This window comes from Tachyglossus aculeatus, chromosome 7 (assembly GCF_015852505.1).
Source record: "Tachyglossus aculeatus isolate mTacAcu1 chromosome 7, mTacAcu1.pri, whole genome shotgun sequence".
NCBI lineage: Eukaryota > Metazoa > Chordata > Mammalia > Monotremata > Tachyglossidae > Tachyglossus > Tachyglossus aculeatus.
In genome coordinates, this window is record NC_052072.1 from 2,875,770 (window position 1) to 2,896,363 (window position 20,594).

At 49.5% G+C, this 20,594-nt stretch overlaps 1 protein-coding gene across 1 annotated transcript in view; it reads right to left on the minus strand.

Annotated features, from left to right (window-relative positions):
• Positions 1 to 241: 241 nt before the first annotated feature.
• The window catches only part of GTF3C3 (general transcription factor IIIC subunit 3), a 67,037-nt gene continuing 46,684 nt past the window's right edge, over positions 242 to 20,594 (minus strand). The window contains exons 13-18 of the mRNA XM_038749144.1: positions 18,745 to 18,880; positions 14,602 to 14,839; positions 12,691 to 12,881; positions 6,998 to 7,122; positions 1,446 to 1,598; positions 242 to 1,350 (exon numbers count right to left, since the gene is read on the minus strand). Of these exons, the coding sequence (XP_038605072.1) occupies positions 1,228 to 1,350; positions 1,446 to 1,598; positions 6,998 to 7,122; positions 12,691 to 12,881; positions 14,602 to 14,839; positions 18,745 to 18,880 (966 nt within the window). The 3' untranslated portion in view covers positions 242 to 1,227. The remainder of the gene's footprint in view (positions 1,351 to 1,445; positions 1,599 to 6,997; positions 7,123 to 12,690; positions 12,882 to 14,601; positions 14,840 to 18,744; positions 18,881 to 20,594) is intronic.

Sequence of the window (20,594 nt, forward strand, 5' to 3'; positions counted from 1 at the left end):
TCCAACAGTGGGCTCACAGTCTAGTGCATGGTCAACGGTGGCCCACCTTGGGAGGATCCCGGCGTTGCGCGATCGGCAGGGCGGGAGAGGGCCGCCGGGAACCACCGTTATTCATTCAATCGTCTTTATTGGGCGCTTACTGTGGGCAGAGCACTGTACTAAGCGCTTGGGAAGTCCAAGTTGGCAACATCTAGAGATGGTCCCGACCCAACAGTGGGCTCACAGTCTAATCATGGTCAACGGCGGCCCGCCTTGGGAGGATCCCGGACGTTGCGCGATCGGCGGGGCAGGAGAGGGCCGCCGGGAGCCACCGTCATTCATTCAATCGTCTTTATTGGGCGCTTACTGTGGGCACAGCACTGGACTAAGCGCTTGGGAAGTCCAACTTGGAAACATATAGACTCGGTCCCGACCCAACAGTGGGCTCACAGTCTAATACATGGTCAACAGCTGCCTGCCATAGGAGGATCCTGGACGTTGCACGATCGGCGGGGCGGGAGAGGGCCGCCGGGAGCCACCGTCATTCATTCAATCGTCTTTATTGGGCGCTTACTGTGGGCAGAGCACTGTGCTAAGCGCTTGGGAAGTACAAGTGGGCAACACCTAGAGACGGTCCCGACCCAACAGTGGGCTCACAGTCTAATCATGGTCAACGGCGGCCCGCCTTGGGAGGATCCCGGACGTTGCGAGGTGGGCCGTCATTCATTTAATCGTCTTTATTGGGCGCTTACCGTGGGCACAGCACTGGACTAAGCGCTTGGGAAGTCCAACTTGGAAACATCTAGAGTCGGTCCCGACCCAACAGTGGGCTCACAGTCTAATACGTGGTCAACAGCTGCCTGCCTTGGGAGGATCCCGGACGTTGCACGATCGGCGGGGCGGGAGAGGGCCGCCGGGAACCACCATCATTCATTCAATCATCTTTATTGGGCGCTTACTGTGGGCAGAGCACTGTGCTAAGCGCTTGGGAAGTCCAACTTGGCAACATCTAGAGTCGGTCCCGACCCAACAGTGGGCTCACGGTCTAATACATGGTCAACGGCGGCCCGCCTTGGGAGGATCCCGGACGTTGCGAGGTGGGCCGTCATTCATTTAATCGTCTTTATTGGGCGCTTACCGTGGGCACAGCACTGGACTAAGCGCTTGGGAAGTCCAACTTGGAACCATCTAGAGTCGGTCCCGACCCAACAGTGGGCTCACAGTCTAATAGACGGCCATCAGCGGCCATCACACGGAGCCCCAGGTGCAGAGGAGCCGGCGGGCCATGCCCACGTTCCCGCTGCTGTGGTAGATGAGGGCCAGGTTGTAGGCCGCGTCTCGACGCAGGTCCAGCTGGTCGGGATCCATGCCCTGTTGGGGACAGGGGACGCCCCGGGGGGCGGCGTCAGGGCGGGCCCGGGCCTCTGTACTGAGCGTCACCCGTGGCAGGGGGCGGGGGGTCCTACCTGAGCGACGAGGGGCGGCAGGTCGAGGGCCTTGCGGTAGTAATGGACGGCGGCGTGCTGCAGGCCCAGCTGGTGCAGGGCGCGGCCCAGGTTGTAGAAGGCCTCCTGGCAGGGCCCGCGCAGGCTCAGGTAGCGGTGGAGGAAGGAGAAGCCCTGCCGGGGGGCGTCCACAACATCGGACCCCCACCCCGGCGGCCCCCCCGGAGGAGGGGACGGCGAGATCCGCGCCGTCGCCGCTCCCGGACCCCGAGCGATGGAGTCCTTCCAGCCTGTGAGCAGTCTTTTACCCCACTGTCGGGTAGGGACTGTCTCTATACGTTGCCAATTTGGGCTTCCCAAGCGCTTAGTACAGTGCTCTGCACATAGTGAGCGCTCAATAAATACGATTGACTGATTGTGAGCCCGTCGTTGGGGCGGGACCGTCTACGTTGCCAACTTGGGCTGCCCAAGCGCTTAGTCCGGTGCTCTGCACATAGTAAGCGCTTACCAAATACCGTCAATATTATTATTCATTCATTCATTTACTCAATCGCATTTATTGAGCGCTTACTGTGTGCAGAGCACTGGACTAAGCGGTTGGGAAGTCCAAGTTGGCCACATCTAGAGGCGGTCCCTACCCAACAGCGGGCTCACAGTCTAGAAGAAGCGCTTAGTCCAGTGCTCTGCACATAGTAAGCGCTTACCAAATACCATCAGTATTATTATTCATCATTCATTCACTCAATCGCATTTATTGAGCACTTACCGTGTGCACAGCACTGGACTAAGCGCTTGGGAAGTCCAAGTTGGCAACGTATAGAGGCGGTCCCCACCCAACAGTGGGCTCACAGTCTAGAGGAAGCGCTTAGTCCAGCGCTCTGCACACAGTAAGCGCTTACCAAATACCAATATTATTATTATTCACTCATTCATTCACTCAATCGTGTTTATTGAGCGCTTACTGTGTGCAGAGCACTGTACTAAGCGCTTGGGAAGTCCAAGTTGGCAACGTATAGAGGCGGTCCCTACCCAACAGTGGGCTCACAGTCTAGAAGAAGCTCTTAGTCCAGTGCTCTGCACACAGTAAGCGCTTACCAAATACCAATATTATTATTATTCACTCATTCATTCACTCAATCGTGTTTATTGAGCACTTACCGTGTGCACAGCACTGGACTAAGCGCTTGGGAAGTCCAAGTTGGCAACGTATAGAGGCGGTCCCCACCCAACAGCGGGCTCACAGTCTAGAAGAAGCGCTTAGTCCAGTGCTCTGCACATAGTAAGCGCTTACCAAATACCATCATTATTATTATTCATTCATTCATTCACTCAATCGTATTTATTGAGTGCTTACCGTGTGCAGGGCACCGGACTAAGCGCTTGGGAAGTCCAAGTTGGCAACATAGAGAGGCGGTCCCTACCCAACAGTGGGCTCACAATCTAGAAGAAGCGCTTAGTCCAGTGCTCTGCACATAGTAAGCGCTTACCAAATACCATCATTATTATTATTCACTCATTCATTCACTCAGTCGTATTTATTGAGCGCTTACCGTGTACAGAGCACTGGACTAAGCGCTTGGGAAGTCCAAGTTGGCAACGTATAGAGGCGGTCCCTACCCAACAGTGTGCTCACAGTCTAGAAGAAGCTCTTAGTCCAGTGCTCTGCACATAGTAAGTGCTTACCAAATACCATCATTATTATTATTCACTCATTCATTCACTCAGTCGTATTTATTGAGCGCTTACTGTGTGCAGAGCACTGGACTAAGCACTTGGGAAGTCCAAGTTGGCCACATCTAGAGGCGGTCCCTACCCAACAGTGGGCTCACAGTCTAGAAGAAGCGCTTAGTCCAGTGCTCTGCACACAGTAAGCGCTTACCAAATACCATCACTATTATTATTCATTCATTCATTCACTCAGTCGAATTTATTGAGCACTTACCGTGTGCAGAGCACTGGACTAAGCGCTTGGGAAGTACAAGTTGGCAACATCTAGAGACGGTCCCTACCCAAAAGTGGGCTCACAGTTGAGAAGAAGCGCTTAGTCCAGTGCTCTGCACATAGTAAGCGCTTACCAAATACCATCATTATTATTATTCACTCATTCATTCACTCAGTCGTATTTATTGAGCGCTTACAGTGTGCAGAGCACTGGACTAAGAGCTTGGGAAGTACAAGTTGGCAACATATAGAGACAGTCCCTACCCAACAGTGGGCTCACAGTCTAGAATATTATTATTATTATTGACGTCTCTCGGCCGCATCAGGTCTGTCCCGCCTTACGTCCTTCCCTCCCCCACAGCACCTGTATATATGTATATATGTTTGTACGGATTTATTACTCTATTTATCGATTTATTTTACTTGTACATATCTATTCTATTTATTTCATTCTGTTAATATGTTTTGTTTTGTTGTCTGCCTCCCCCTTCTAGACTGTGAGCCCGCTGTCAGGTAGGGACCGTCTCTAGATGTTGCCGACTTGGACTTCCCCAGCGCTTAGTACAGTGCTCTGCACACAGTCAGCACTCAATAAATACGACTGAGTGAATGAATGAGTGAAGCGCTTACTACAGTGCTTAGTAATTAGTGCTTAGTACAGTGCTCTGCACATAGTAAGCGCTCAATAAATACGATTGATGATGAATAATAATAATGATGGTATTTGGTAAGCGCTTACTATGTGCAGAGCACTGGTAAGCGCTTACTATGTGCAGAGCACTGGACTAAGCGCTTCTTCTAGACTGTGAGCCCGCTGTCGGGTAGGGACCGCCTCTATACGTTGCTAACTTGGACTTCCCAAGCGCTTAGTCCAGTGCTCTGCACACAGTCAGCGCTCACTAAATACGATTGAGTGAATGAATAATAATAATGATGGTATTTGGTAAGCGCTTACTATGTGCAGAGCACTGGACTAAGCGCTTCTTCTCAACTGTGAGCCCACTGTTGGGTAGGGACCGCCTCTAGATGTTGCCAACTTGGACTTCCCCAGCGCTTAGTCAGTGCTCTGCACACGGTAAGCGTTCAATAAATACGACTGAGTGAATGAATGAATGAATAATAAATACAATTGAGTGAATGAATGAATGAATAATAATACTGATGGTATCTGGTAAGCGCTTACTATGTGCAGAGCACTGGACTAAGCGCTTCTTCTAGACTGTGAGCCCGCTGTCGGGTAGGGACCGTCTCTCTATGTCGCCAACTTGGACTTCCCAAGCGCTTAGTCCAGTGCTCTGTACACAGTAAGCGCTCAATACGAATGAATGAATGAATGACTTCCCAAGAGCTTAGTTAGTCCAGTGCTCTGCACACAGTCAGCGCTCAACAAATACGACTGAATGAATGAATGAATGATAATAATAATGACGGTATTTGGTAAGCGCTTACTATGTGCACAGCACTGGACTAAGCGCTTCTTCTAGACTGTGAGCCCGCTGTCGGGTAGGGACCGCCTCTAGATGTGGCCAACATGGACTTCCCAAGCGCTCAGTCCAGTGCTCTGCACTCGGTAAGCACTCAATAAATACGAATGAATGAATGACTTCCCAAGAGCTTAGTCCAGTGCTCTGCGCACAGTCAGCGCTCAATAAATACGAATGAATGAGTGAATGAATGACTTCCCAAGAGCTTAGTCCAGTGCTCTGCACACAGTCAGCGCTCAAGAAATACGATTGAGTGAATGAGTGAGTAATAATAATGATGGTATCTGGTAAGCGCTTACTATGTGCAGAGCACTGGACTAAGCGCTTCTTCTCAACTGTGAGCCCACTTTTGGGTAGGGACCGTCTCTCGATGTTGCCAACTTGGACTTCCCAAGCGCTTAGTCCAGTGCTCTGCACACAGTCAGTGCTCAGTAAATACGATTGAGTGAATGAATAATAATAATGATGATATTTGGTAAGCGCTTACTATGTGCAGAGCACTGGACTAAGCGCTTCTTCTCAACTGTGAGCCCACTGTTGGGTAGGGACCATCTCTATACGTTGCCAACTTGGACTTCCCAAGCGCTTAGTCCAGTGCTCTGCACTCGGTAAGCGCTCAATAAATACGACTGACTGAATGAATGAATGAATAATAAATACGACTGAGTGAATGAATGAATGAATAATAATACTGATGGTATCTGGTAAGCGCTTACTGAGTGCAGAGCACTGGACTAAGCGCTTCTTCTAGACTGTGAGCCCACTGTTGGGTAGGGACCGCCTCTAGATGTGGCCAACTTGGACTTCCCCAGCGCTTAGTCCAGTGCTCTGTACACAGTAAGCGCTCAATACTAATGAATGAATGAATGACTTCCCAAGAGCTTAATTAGTCCAGTGCTCTGCACACAGTCAGCGCTCAATAAATATGATTGAATGAATGAATGAGTGAATAATAATAATGATGGTATTTGGTAAGCGCTTACTATGTGCAGAGCACTGGACTAAGCGCTTCTTCTAGACTGTGAGCCCGCCGTCGGGTAGGGACCGCCTCTAGATGTGGCCAACTTGGACTTCCCCAGCGCACAACAAATATGACTGACTGAATGAATGAATAATAAATACGATTGAGTGAATGAATGAATGAATAATAATACTGATGGTATTTGGTAAGCGCTTACTATGTGCAGAGCACCGGACTAAGCGCTTCTTCTAGCCTGTGAGCCCGCCGTCGGGTAAGGACCGCCTCTAGATGTGGCCAACTTGGACTTCCCCAGAGCACAACAAATATGACTGACTGAATGAATGAATAATAAATACAACTGAGTGAACGAATGAATGAATAATAATAATGATGGTATTTGGTAAGCGCTTACTATGTGCAGAGCACTGGACTAAGCGCTTCTTCTAGACTGTGAGCCCGCTGTCGGGTAGGGACCGCCTCTAGATGTGGCCAACTTGGACTTCCCCAGCGCACAACAAATATGACTGACTGACTGAATGAATAATAAATACAATTGAGTGAACGAATGAATGAATAATAATAATGATGGTATTTGGTAAGCGCTTACTATGTGCAGAGCACTGGACTAAGCGCTTCTTCTAGACTGTGAGCCCGCCGTCGGGTAGGGACCGCCTCTAGATGTGGCCAACTTGGACTTCCCCAGCGCACAACAAATATGACTGACTGACTGAATGAATAATAAATACAATTGAGTGAACGAATGAATGAATAATAATAATGATGGTATTTGGTAAGCGCTTACTATGTGCAGAGCACCGGACTAAGCGCTTCTTCTAGACTGTGAGCCCGCCGTCGGGTAGGGACCGCCTCTAGATGTGGCCAACTTGGACTTCCCCAGAGCACAACAAATATGACTGACTGAATGAATGAATAATAAATACGATTGAGTGAATGAATGAATGAATAATAATACTGATGGTATTTGGTAAGCGCTTACTATGTGCAGAGCACCGGACTAAGCGCTTCTTCTAGACTGTGAGCCCGCTGTCGGGTAGGGACTGCCTCTTGATGTGGCCAACTTGGACTTCCCCAGCGCTCAGTCCAGTGCTCTGCACACAGTAAGCGCTCAATAAATACGATTGATGGATTGATTGTCCGTCCGGGAGGATTGGGGCCGCGGCGGTCACCTGCACGATGAGCGCGTGCCTCTTCAGGACGTACTTCTGGGACGCCATGTGAACGAAGGTCAGGCCGATGCACAGGCTGTAGAGCGGGTCGCCGGGGTGGGCGCGGAAGGCCTGCACGTACTGGCCTGCGGCGGGAAGGGGAAATGGGTCCGCTCGTCCAATATGCTGCTTTGTTCCCTCTTCTACTAAGTTTCTTAAAAACGTTATTCACGTAGAATTCAAATTGTCCATTTAAAGCCTAAAGCAGCCTGGCTCAGTGGAAAGAGCCCGGCCTTTGGAGTCAGAGGCCGTGGGTTCAAATCCCGGCTCCGCCACTTGTCAACTTGTCTTTTAGACTGTGAGCCCACTGTTGGGTAGGGACTGTCTCTATGTGCTGCCAATTTGTACTTCCCAAGCGCTTAGTACAGTGCTCTGCACATAGTAAGCACTCAATAAATACGATTGATTGATTGACTGATTGATTGTCAGCTGTGTGACTTCACTTCTCTGGGCCTCAGTTACCTCATCTGGAAAATGGGGATGAAGACTGGGAGCCCCCCCGTGGGACAAGTTGATCACCTTGTAACCTCCCCAGCGCTTAGAACAGTGCGCTGCACATAGTAAGCGCTTAATAAATGGCATCATTTAGAGAAGCAGCGTGGCTCAGTGGAAAGAGCCCGGGCTTTGGAGTCAGAGGTCTTGGGTTCAAACCCCGGCTCCGCCAATTGTCAGCTGGGTGACTTTGGGCAAGTCACTTCACCCCCTCGTCCCCCTCTCCATCCCCCCATCTTACCTCCCTCCCTTCCCCACAGCACCTGTATATATGTTTGTACATATTTTTTTACTCTATTTATTTATTTAATTTATTTGTACATATCTATTCTATTTATTTTATTTTGTTAGTATGTTTGGTTTTGTTCTCTGTCTCCTCCTTTTAGACTGCGAGCCCACTGCTGGGTAGGGACTGTCTCTTTGTGTTGCCAATTTGTACTTCCCAAGCGCTTAGTACAGTGCTCTGCACATAGTAAGCGCTCAATAAATCCGATTGATGATGATGACTTCACTTCTCTGGGCTTCAGTTACCTCATCTGTAAAATGGGGATGAAGACTGTGAGCCCCCCGTGGGACACGTTGATCACCTTGTAACCTCCCCAGCGCTTAGAACAGTGCTTTGCACATAGTAAGCGCTTAATAAATGCCATCATTATTATTAATAAACGCCATTATTATTATTATTATTATTATTATCATTATTATTATTATTAAAGCTTTTTTTTTTCTCCTGCCTTTACCGGCTCCACCCATTGTCGGCTGTGTGACGTTGGGCAAGTCACTTCGCTTCTCTGTGCCTCAGTTCCCTCATCTGGAGAGTGGGGATTAAGATCGTGAGCCTCCTGTGGGACCACCTGATCACCCTGTAACCTCCCCAGCGCTTGGAACGGTGCTTTGCACATAGTAAGCGCTTAATAAATGCCATTATTATTATTATTATTTATTGAGCGCTTACTGTGCGCAGAGCACTGGACTCGGCGCGTGGCATATAGAGACGGTCCCTACCCAACAGCGGGCTCACAGTCGAGAAGGGGGAGACAGACAACAAAACAAAATGTATTGACAAAATTAAATCAATCAATCAATCATATTTATTGAGCGCTTACTGTGTGCAGAGCACTGGACTAAGCGCTTGGGAAGTCCAAGTTGGCAACATCTAGAGACGGTCCCTACCCAACAGTGGGCTCACAGTCTAAAACAAACAGTCAATGTTTGTACATATTTATTACTCTATTTATTTATTTATTTATTTTACTTGTGCCTATCTATTCTATTTATTTAATTTTGTTAGTATGTTATGTTTGTTTTTGTTCTCTGTCTTCCCCTTTTAGACTGTGAGCCCACTGTTGGGTAGGGACCGTCTCTAGATGTTGCCAATTTGTACTTCCCAAGCGCTTAGTCCAGTGCTCTGCACACAGTAAGCGCTCAATAGATACGACTGATGATGATGATGATGATAAAAGGGGGAGACTGAGAACAAAACCCAACATCCTAACAAAATAAAATAAATAGAATAGATATGTACAGGTAAAATAAATAGAGTAATAAATATGTACAAGCATATATACAGGTGTATACAGAATGAATAGAATAGATATGTACAAGTAAAATTGTTATGCTGTCCTCTTCCAAGCGCTTAGTACAGTGCTCTGCACATAGTAAGCACTCAACAAACACGATTGAATGAATGAACTGTGAGCCCGCTGTTGGGTAGGGACCGTCTCTATGTGTTGCCGACTTGGACTTCCCAAGCGCTTAGTACAGTGCTCTGCCCACAGTAAGTGCTCAATAAATATGATTGATTGATTGATTGATTGATTGATTGATGAAGGACACGGACCCCCGTGGGCCTTGGGCCAACAGTCACCCTCCCCGGGGGGAAGAGGCGGCCATGGCTACATTGACATCTTTTTCCCCGATGCATCAGAGCGACCGAGGCCCGGACCCCGCCTCTTGATAATTATAATAATAAGCCTCTTGATAATTATAATAATAAGGATGGCATTTGTTAAGCGCTTACTATGTTCTAAGCGCTGTTGGGGGGGGGGGGGGGTACAAGGCGATCAGGTTGTCTTCATCCCCATTTGACAGAGGAGGGACCTGAGGCCCAGAGAAGTGACTTGCCCGAAGTCACCCAGCTGGCAAGCGGCGGGGCTGGGATTCGAACCCACGACCTCAGACGCCCAAGGCCGGGCTCTTAATAATAATAATGATGATGGCATTTGTTAAGCGCTTACTATGTGCCAAGCACTGTTCTAAGCGCTGGGGCGGGGGATACAAGGTGATCAGGTTGTCCCACGGGGGGCTCACAGTCTTCATCCCCATCTTATAATGATAATGATGACATTTATTAAGCGCTTACTATGTGCCAAGCACTGTTCTAAGCGCTGGGGGGGATACAAGGTGATCAGGTTGTCCCATGGGAGGCTCACAGTCTTCATCCCCATTTAATAATAATAATAATAATAATAATAATAATAATAATAGCATTTATTAAGCACTTACTATGTGCAAAGCACTGTTCTAAGCGCTGAGGGAGGGACAGGGTGATCAGGTTGTCCCACGGGGGGCTCAAACTCTTCATCCCCATTTTATTATAATAATAACGATGGCATTTATTAAGCACTTACTATGTGCAAAGCACTGTTCTAAGCGCTGGGGGGGGGGACAGGGTGATCAGGCTGTCCCACGGGGGGCTCAAACTCTTCATCCCCATTTTATTATAATAATAATGGTGGCATTTATTAAGCACTTACTATGTGCCAAGCACTGTTCTAAGCGCTGGAGGGATACAAGGAAATGAAGGTTGTCCCACGTGGGGCTCACAGTCTTCATCCCTATTTAATAATAAGAATAATAACGGCATTTATTAAGTGCTTACTATGTGCCAATCACTGTTCTAAGCACTGGGGGGGACACAAGGTGATCAAGTTGTCCCACGTGGGGCTCACAGTCTTCATTCCCATTTAATAATAATAATATAATAATAATAATAATAATAATAATAATAATGGCATTTATTAAGCGCTTACTATGTGCCAAGCACTGTTCTAAGCACTGGGGAGATACAAGGTGATCAGGTTGTCCCACATGGGGCTCAGAGTCTTCATCCCCATTTTATAATGATAATAATAATAGTAATAATAATAATGATGGCATTTATTAAGCACTTACTATGTGTCAAGCACTGTTCTCAGCACTGGGGGGATACATGGTGATCAGGTTGCCCCACGTGGGGCTCACAGTCTCCATCCCCATTTTATAATAATAATAATAATAATAATGGCATTTATTAAGCACTTACTATGTGCCAAGCACTGTTCTAAGTGCTGGGGGGATGCAAGGAAATGAAGGTTGTCCCACGTGGGGCTCACAGTCTTCATCCCTATTTAGTAATAATAATAATAATAATAATAATAATAATAATAATAATGGCATTTATTAAGCGCTTACCATGTGCCAAGCACTGTTCTAAGCGCTGGGGGGCTACAAGGTGATCAAGTTGTCCCACGTGGGGCTCACAGTCTTCATCCCCATTTAATAATAATAATAATAATAATGGCATTTATTAAGCGCTTACTATGTGCCAAGCACTGTTCTAAGCACTGGGGAGATACAAGGTGATCAGGTTGTCCCACGGGGGGCTCACAGTCTTCATCCCCATTTTATAATAATAATAATAATAATAGTAATAATCAATCAATCAATTAATCGTATTTATTGAGCGCTTACTATGTGCAGAGCACTGGAATTCGAACCCATGACCTCTGACTCCAAAGCCCGGGCTCTTTCCACCGAGCCGCGCTGCTGCTCAAAGTGGTGGGTCAAAGTGAGTCGGAGCGATGGATAAATTCATCCGCTTCACAACACGGAATTTTTACTCATTACATCTTCTCTGGGCCTCAGTTCCCTCATCTGGAAAATGGGGATGGAGACCGTGAGCTCCCCGGGGGACAACCTGATCACCTTGTATCCCCCCCGGCGCTTAGAACAGTGCCTGGCACATAGGAAGCGCTTAGTAAGTTCCGTCATTGCCGTTATTGAGTCAACCGTATTTATTGAGCGCTTACTGTGTGCAGAGCACTGGACTAGGCGCTTGGGAAGGACAAGCTGGTGACATATTCATTCATTCAGTCGTATTTATTGAGCGCTTACTGTGTGCAGAGCACTGGACTAAGTGCTTAATATTACTGTGGACGCCCCCCGGGGTCAGGCGGCCTCGTGCCTCCGGACAGATGGCCCGAAGAAGCAGCGTGGCTTGGTGAGAAGAGCCCGGGCTTGGGAGTCCGAGGTTGTGGGTTCGAATCCCGGCTCTGCCACTTGTCAGAGCTTAGCCCAGTGCTTTGCAGTGCTCAATAAATACGATGGAATGAATGAATTATATAATTATCAGTCCAGTGCTCTGCACACAGTAAGTGCTCAATAAATACGATGGAGTGAATGAATTATCATTATCAGTCCAGTGCTCTGCACACAGTAAGTGCTCAATAAATACGATGGAATGAATGAATTATTATTATTATTAGTCCAGTGCTCTGCACACAGTAAGTGCTCAATAAATACGATGGAATGAATGAATTATTATCAGTCCAGTGCTCTGCGCACAGTAAGTGCTCAATAAATACGATGGAATGAATGAATTATCGTTATCAGTCCAGTGCTCTGAACACAGTAAGTGCTCAATAAATACGATGGAATGAATTATCATTATTAGTCCAGTGCTCTGCACACAGTAAGTGCTCAATAAATACGATGGAATGAATGAATTATTATTATTATAAGTCCAGTGCTCTGCACACAGTAAGTGCTCAATAAATACGATGGAATGAATGAATTATCGTTATCAGTCCAGTGCTCTGCACACAGTAAGTGTTCAATAAATACGATGGAATGAATGAATTATCGTTATCAGTCCAGTGCTCTGCACACAGTAAGTGTTCAATAAATACGATGGAATGAATGAATTATCATTATCAGTCCAGTGCTCTGCGCACAGTAAGTGCTCAATAAATACGATGGAATGAATGAATTATCAGTATTAGTCCAGTGCTCTGCACACAGTAAGTGCTCAATAAATACGATGGAATGAATTATTATGATTATGATTCTTGCATTCTTATTAAGATTATGATTAGGAATACGGTTCCGGGCGCGGGGCTGACCGAGCGCGTGCTTGAAGCTTCCGGACACGAAGGCGTTGTGGCCGTTGAGGACGCAGAGGGCATGGTTGTCGGGGTGTTTGAGCATCAGGCGGAGGCAGAAGCGATGGTGACGGACGTCCTGCGAGTGCATGGTCACCTGGTTGAAGATGTTCCACAGCTGCGGCCGGTTCACGTTCTCCATCACCATTATCCTGCCGGAGAGGAGGAGGAGGACGGCGACTGTGAGACCCCTCACCCCGTCCCGCCCCTTAGGTGCTCAGGACAGCACCACGGCCCCCCCCCCCCCACCCCGGGGATGACGGCTTTTTTAAATTAGGGGGGAGAACAGGTCTTCAATCCCTATTTTCGGGATGAGGAAACTGATTCTCAGAGACGTTAAGCGACTTGCCCAGGGTCACACAGCAGGCCCTTAGACTGTGAGCCCGCTGTTGGGTAGGGAATGTCTCTATATGTTGCCAATTTGTACTTCCCAAGCGCTTAGTCCAGTGCTCTGCACACAGTAAGCGCTCAGTAAATATGATTGATGGTGATGATGATGTTTGTACAGATGTATTACTCTATTTATTTATTTATTTATTTTACTTGTACCTATCTATTCTATTTACTATATTTTGTTAGTCTGTTTGGTTTTGTTCTCTGTCTCCCCCTTCTAGACTGTGAGCCCGCTGTTGGGTAGGGACTGTCTCTATTTGTTGCCAATTTGTACTTCCCAAGCGCTTAGTCCAGTGCTCTGCACACAGTAAGCGCTCAATAAATACGATTGATGATGATGCTGATGTTTGTACAGACTTATTACTCTATTTATTTATTTATTTATTTATTTTGCTTGTGCCTATCTATTCTATTTACTTTATTTTGTTAGTATGTTTGGTTTTGTTCTCTGTCTCCCCCTTTTAGACTGTGAGCCCACTGTTGGGTAGGGACCGTCTCTAGATGTTGCCAACTTGTACTTCCCAAGCGCTTAGTCCAGTGCTCCGCACACAGTAAGCGCTCAATAAATACGATTGATGATGATGATGATGATGTTTGTACAGATTTATTACTCTATTTATTTATTTATTTATTTTACCTGTACATAAGAGGGGGAGAAAGTGGGAGAGAAAGAGGGAGGAAGAGAGAGAGAGAGAGAGAAGGGGGAAGTGGGAGAGGGGGAGAAAGGGGAAGGGAGAGGGGGAGAAAGGGAGAGGGAAATGGAGAGGGGGAAGCGGGGGAGGAAGAGAGGAAGAAGAGAGAGACAGACAGAGAGAGAAAGAGGGAAGGGAGGGGGGAGAAAGGGAGAGAAAGGGGAAGTGGGAAAGGGGGAGAGAGGGAAATGGAGAGAGGGAAATGGAGGGAGAGGGAGGGAAGAGGGGAGGGGAAGAATAGAGGAAGAAGAGAGAGAGACTTAGAGAGATAGAGGGGGGAGGGAAAGGGGGAGAAAGGGAGAAAGAGAGAGAGAGAGGGGGAAGGGGGAAGGGAGGGGGAGAAAGAGGGAGAGAGAAAGAGGAAGTGGGAAAGGGGGAGAGAGGGAAATGGAGAGAGGGAGGAAGAGAGAGAGAGAGAGATGGAGTTAGAGAGAGAGAGAGGACAGGGGGAAGGAAGGGAAATGGAGAGAAGGAGGAAGACAGAGAGAGATGGAGTTACAGAGAAAGAGAGAGGACAGGGGGAAGGGAGGGAAATGGAGAGAAGGAGGAAGAGAGAGAGAGAGAGATAGAGTTACAGAGAGAGAGAGAGAGAGAAAGGGGGAAGGGAGGAGGGAGAAAGAGAGGGAGGAAGAAACAGAGAGGGACAGAGAGAGGGAGAGAGAGAGCGAGGTAAAGAGACAGAGCGGAGGGAGGGAGGGAGGTCCCGGCTGTGAAAGAGCCTGTGGGCCGGCCCGCCCCCGCCTCACCGGGAGCCCCCCAAACCCGGGGGGCAGGGGGGGAGCCTCACCTGATGTAGTTGTAGGCCTTGCGGAAGTTGTCGTCCAGGATGGCGGCGGACAGGCCCAGGTGCTCCAGCTCCCTGCGCTTCTGGCGGTCGTCGTAGAAGGAGTAGTACTCCAGCGAGGCGTCCACCAGCAGCTCGGCCTCCTGGTAGCGGGCCAGCGCGCACAGGGCGTCCACCGCCTTCAGCACCACGCTCCACCAGTCTTCCTTGGTCAGGACGCCGCTCAGCCCCGCCAGGATGGCTGCCCCCACCGCAACGCCACAACCCCAGCCGGTCAGGGCCGGGGGCCGCGCCTCCCCCCTCCGCCCCAAGGCCCCCGGAAGCCCCCCGGGGGGATTTACCGAGCGCTTAGTAATAACGACTTCGGCCTCTGTTAATAATCATCGTAATAATAGTGATGGCATTTGCCGATCCATCAATCGATAATCGTATTTATTGAGCGCTGACGGTGTGCAGAGCACTGGACTAGGCGCTTGGGATGGCCAAGTTGGCAACGTCGAGAGACGGTCCCTACCCGACAGCGGGCTTATTAACAATCATAATAATGATGATTCATTCATTCAATCATCTTTATTGAGCGCTTACGGTGTGCAGAGCACTGGACTAAGCGCTTGGGAAGTAAAGGTTGGCAACATCAAGAGATGGACCCTACCTGACAGCGGGCTTATTAACAGTAATAATAATGATTCATTCATTCATTCATATTTATTGAGCGCTTACTGTGCGCAGAGCACTGGACTAAGCACTTGGGAAGTCCAAGTCGGCAACATGTAGAGACGGTTCCTACCCGACAGCAGGCTTATTAACAATCATAATAATAATGATTCATTCATTCAATCGTATTTATTGAGCGCTTACGGTGTGCAGAGCACTGGACTAAGCGCTTGGGAAGTCCAGGTTGGCAACATATAGAGACGGTCCCTACCTGACAGCGGGCTTATTAACAATAATAATAATAATGATTCATTCATTCAATCGTATTCATTGAGCGCTGACGGTGTGCAGAGCACTGGACTGAGCGCCTGGGAAGGCCAAGTTGGCAACATCGAGAGACGGTCCCTGGCAGCGTGGCTCAGTGGAAAGAGCCCGGGCTTTGGAGTCGGAGGTCATGGGTTCAAACCCCGGCTCGGCCAATTGTCAGCTGTGTGACTTTGGGCAAGTCACTTCACTTCTCTGGGCCTCAGTGACCACATCTGTAAAATGGGGATTAACACTGTGAGCCCCCCATGGGACAACCTGATCACCTTGTAACTTCCCCAGCGCTTAGAACAGTGCTTTGCACATAGTAAGCACTTAATAAATGCCATTATTATTATTATTATTATTATTATTATTACCTGACAGCGGGCTTATTAACAATAATAATAATGATTCATTCATTCAATCGTATTCATTGAGCGCTTACGGTGTGCAGAGCACTGGACTAAGCGCTTGGGAAGTCCAAGTTGGCAACATCGAGAGACGGTCCCTACCCGACAGTGGGCTTATTTACAATAATAATAATAATGATTCATTCCTTCAATTGTATTTTTTGAGCGCTTACTGTGTGCAGAGCACTGGACTGAGCGCCTGGGAAGGCCAAGTTGGCAACATCGAGAGACGGTCCCTGGCAGCGTGGCTCAGTGGAAAGAGCCCGGGCTTTGGAGTCAGAGGTCATGGGTTCAAACCCCGGCTCCGCCAATTGTCAGCTGTGTGACTTTGGGCAAGTCGCTTCACTTCTCTGGGCCTCAGTGACCACATCTGTAAAATGGGGATTAAGACTGTGAGCCCCCCGTCGGACAACCTGATCACCCTGTAACCTCCCCAGCGCTTAGAACAGTGCTTGGCACATAGTAAGCGCTTAATAAATGTCATTATTATTATTATTATTATTACTATGTGCCAAGCACTGTTCTAAGCGCTGGGGAGGTTACAAGGTGATCAGGTTGTCCCACGGGGGGGCTCCCGGTCTTCATCCCCATTTTCCAGATGAGGTCACTGAGGCCCAGTGACCTCCCCATCCGTGACGACGGAACAGCCAACGGACCCCTTCCCCGCCCACGGGGAGCTCACAGTCCAGAAGGGGAGACAGACACGAATGGAAATCAATAAACACACTAGACTGTGAGCCCACTGTCGGGTAGGGACCGTCTCCAGATGTTGCCAACCTGTACTTCCCAAGCGCTCAGTACAGCGCTCTGCACCCAGTGAGCGCTCAATAAATACGACTGAATGAATGAATGAAAACGGATAAATAAATAAGCACGGCCACCGTGGCCCAGGCGACGAAAGCTCACCCCGGTAACGGCGGATTCCTTAGGAAATTTCTTATCTCTTCGGAATTAATCGTATTTCTTGAGCGCCTACTGTGTGAGGGGACACCCCGGCGCTTACAACAGTGCTTTGCACATAGTAAGCTTTATTTACTTTACTTGTACATATCTATTCTATTTATTTTATTTTGTTAATATGTTCGGTTTTGTTCTCTGTCTCCCCCTTTTAGACTGTGAGCCCACTGTTGGGCAGGGACTGTCTCTATATGTTGCCAACTTGGACTTCCCAAGCGCTTAGTACAGTGCTCTGCACACAGTAAGCGCTCAATAAATACGATTGATGATGATGATGATGAATAAATGCCATCATTATTATTATTACTCTCCCCCTCCTCCCCATCCCCCCCGGACTGACCTCCTTCCCTTCCCCACAGCACCTGTACAGATGTATATATGTTTGTACGGATTTATTACTCTATTTATTCATTTATTTTATTTGTACATATCCATTCTATTTATTTTATTTTGTGAATATGTTTTCTTTCGTTGTCTGTCTCCCCCTTCTAGACTGTGAGCCCGCTGTTGGGTAGGGACCGGCTCTAGATGTTGCCAACTTGGACTTCCCAAGCGCTTAGTCCAGTGCTCTGCATACAGTAAGCGCTCAATAAATACGACTGAGTGAATGAACGAATGTCTCCCCCTTCTAGACTGTGAGCCCGCTGTCGGGTAGGGACCGTCTCTAGATGCTGCCAACTTGGACTTCCCAAGCGCTTAGTACAGTGCTCTGCACACAGTGAGCGCTCAATAAATACGATTGAATGAATGAAGAAGAAGGAGAAGAGTGAAGCCTCGAGAGAAGCAGCGTGGCTCAGTGGAAAGAGCACAGGCTTTGGAGTCAGCGGTCATGGGTTCAAATCCCAGCTCCGCCAATTGTCAACTGGGTGACTTTGGGCAAGTCACTTCACTTCTCTGGGCCTCAGTTTCCTCATCTGGAAAATGGGGATGAAGACTGTGAGCCCCATGTGGGACAACATGATTAGCTTGTATTCCCCTCCAGCGCTTAGAACAGTACTTGGCACATAGCAAGCCATTGTTATTATTATTATTCTCTGGGCCTCAGTTTCCTCATCTGGAAAATGGGGATGAAGACTGTGAGCCCCATGTGGGACAACATGATTAGCTTGTATTCCCCTCCAGCGCTTAGAACAGTACTTGGCACATAGCAAGCCATTGTTATTATTATTATTCTCTGGGCCTCAGTTTCCTCATCTGTAAAATGGGGATGAAGACTGTGAGCCCCACGGGGGACAACATGATTACCTTGTATCCCCCTCCAGCGCTTAGAACAGTACTTGGCACATAGCAAGCCACTGTTATTATTGTTATTCTCTGGGCCTCAGTTTCCTCATCTGTAAAATGGGGATGAAGACTGTGAGCCCCACGTGGGACAACATGATTATCTTGTATCCCCCTCCAGTGCTTAGAACAGTACTTGGCACATAGCAAGCCATTGTTATTACTGTTGTTCTCTGGGCCTCAGTTTCCTCATCTGTAAAATGGGGATGAAGACTGTGAGCCCCCCATGGGACAACCTGATCAATCAATAAATCAATCGTATTTATTGAGCGCTTACTGTGTGCAGAGCACTGTACTAAGCGCTTGGGAAGTACAAGTTGGTAACATATAGAGACGGTCCCTACACAACAGTGGGCTCACGGTCTAAAAGTCAAAGTCTGATGACTTTGTCACCTCCCCAGCTGCTTAGAACGGTGCTTGGCACATAGTAAGCGCTTAATAAATGCCGTTATTATTATCATTATTATTAACGAGTAGGTTCTGGCTAAGAAAACCGTGTCGAGCGGGCCGGGGGGGAGAAGGCGCGGGGCCCGGTCACCTTTGGCGTCGCAGTTGGCCGTCTCCTGGTCGTCGTTGCCCGAGATCTTGTCCCGCGACACCTTGATGAGGTAGAGGTGTCTCTCCCCCGACTTGGAGCTGGAGATGAGGCACACCTGGGCCCTGTTCATCGCCACCTGAAAACGCCAGGACAGACCCGCGCGTCGCCCGCTGGCCGGGGACGGGAGGTGGGCATCCCGGGCGCCGCGGAGGGGAGGTGGGCGGCCCCGATGCCAGGGAGGGGAGGTGGGCATCCTGGATGCCGGGGAGGGGAGGTGGGCGGCCCGGGTGCCAGGGAGGGGAGGTGGGCGGCCCGGATGCCGGCGTGGGGAGGTGGGCGGCCCTGATGCCAGGGAGGGGAGGTCGGAAGCCTGGATGCCAGGGAGGGGAGGTGGGTGGTCCAGATGCCAGGGAGGGGAGGTGGGTGGCCCGGATGCCAGGGAGGGGAGGTGGGCGGCCCAGATGCCAGGGAGGGGAGGTGGGCGGCCCTGACGCTGGGGTGGGGAGGTGGGCGGCCTGGACGCCGGAGAGGGAAGGTGGGCACCCGGACTCCAGGGAGGGGAGGTGGGCGGCCCAGACGCCGGGGTGGGGAGGTGGGCGGCCCGGATGCCAGGGAGGGGAGGTGGGTGGCCCGGATGCCACGGAGGGGAGGTGGGTGGCCCGGTTGCCAGGGAGGGGAGGTGGGTGGCCCAGATGCCAGGGAGGGGAGGTGGGCGGCCTGGATGCCAGGGAGGGGAGGTGGGTGGCCTGGATGGCAGGGAGGGGAGGTGGGCGGCCCGGACACTGGGGTGGAGAGGTGGGCGGCCTGGACCCCGGGGAGGGGTGGTGGGCAGCCCAGACGCCAGGGTCGGGAGGTGGGCGGCCCAGATGCCAGGGAGGGGAGGTGGGAGGCCCAGATGATGGGGTGGAGAGGCGGGCGGCCCAGACGCCACAGGAGAGGAAGGCCAAGGTGAGCCAAGCGGAGGACGGGAAAGTCTGAGGCGCCCAAAGCAGGCTCAGGGCAGCTTTGGGGCCGGCACTCCGGCATCGGGGGGACCGCCTGTCGCCCACGGAACGGGGGTTCAATCAATCAATCGTATCTATTGAGCGCTTACTGTGTGCAGAGCACTGCACTAAGCGCTTGGGAAGTCCAAGTTGGCAACATAGAGAGACGGTCCCTACCCAACAGTGGGCTCACAGTCGAGGGTTCGTGCCCCCTGGCTGGGTTGTCGGAGCTTTTCAACCGTAAACGTCGCTTTTTCCTCCCCCGGGCGCTCAGTCCAGCGCTCCGCGCACAGTAAGCCCTCGCTGTATACGACGGAAGCAGCGTGGCTCAGTGGCAAGACCCGGGGCTTGGGAGTCGGAGGTCGTGGGTTCTCATCCCGCCTCTGCCACTTAATAATAATATAACAATGGCTTTTATTCATAATAATAATAATAACGATGGCATTTGCTCATTCATTCATTCATTCATTCATTCAGTCGTCTTTATTGCGCGCTTACTGTGTGCAGAGCACTGGGCTAAGCGCTTGGGAAGGACAAGTCGGCGACAGGTAGAGACGGGCCCTACCCGACGACGGGCTCAAAGTCGGGGAGGGGGAGATGGACGACAAAACAAAACACGTAGACAGGTGTCAAAGCAATTACTATCAATCAATCGTATTTATTGAGCGCTTACTGTGTGCAGAGCACTGTGCTAAGCTGCAAAGCACTCTTCGAAGCTCTGGGGGAGGGCAGGATAAAAGGTGATCAGGTTGTCCCATGTGTAATTAATCAATCAATCGTATTTATTGAGCACTGACTGTGTGCAGAGCACTGTACTAAGCGCCTGGGAAGTACAAGTTGGCAACATACACAGTCCCTACCCAACAG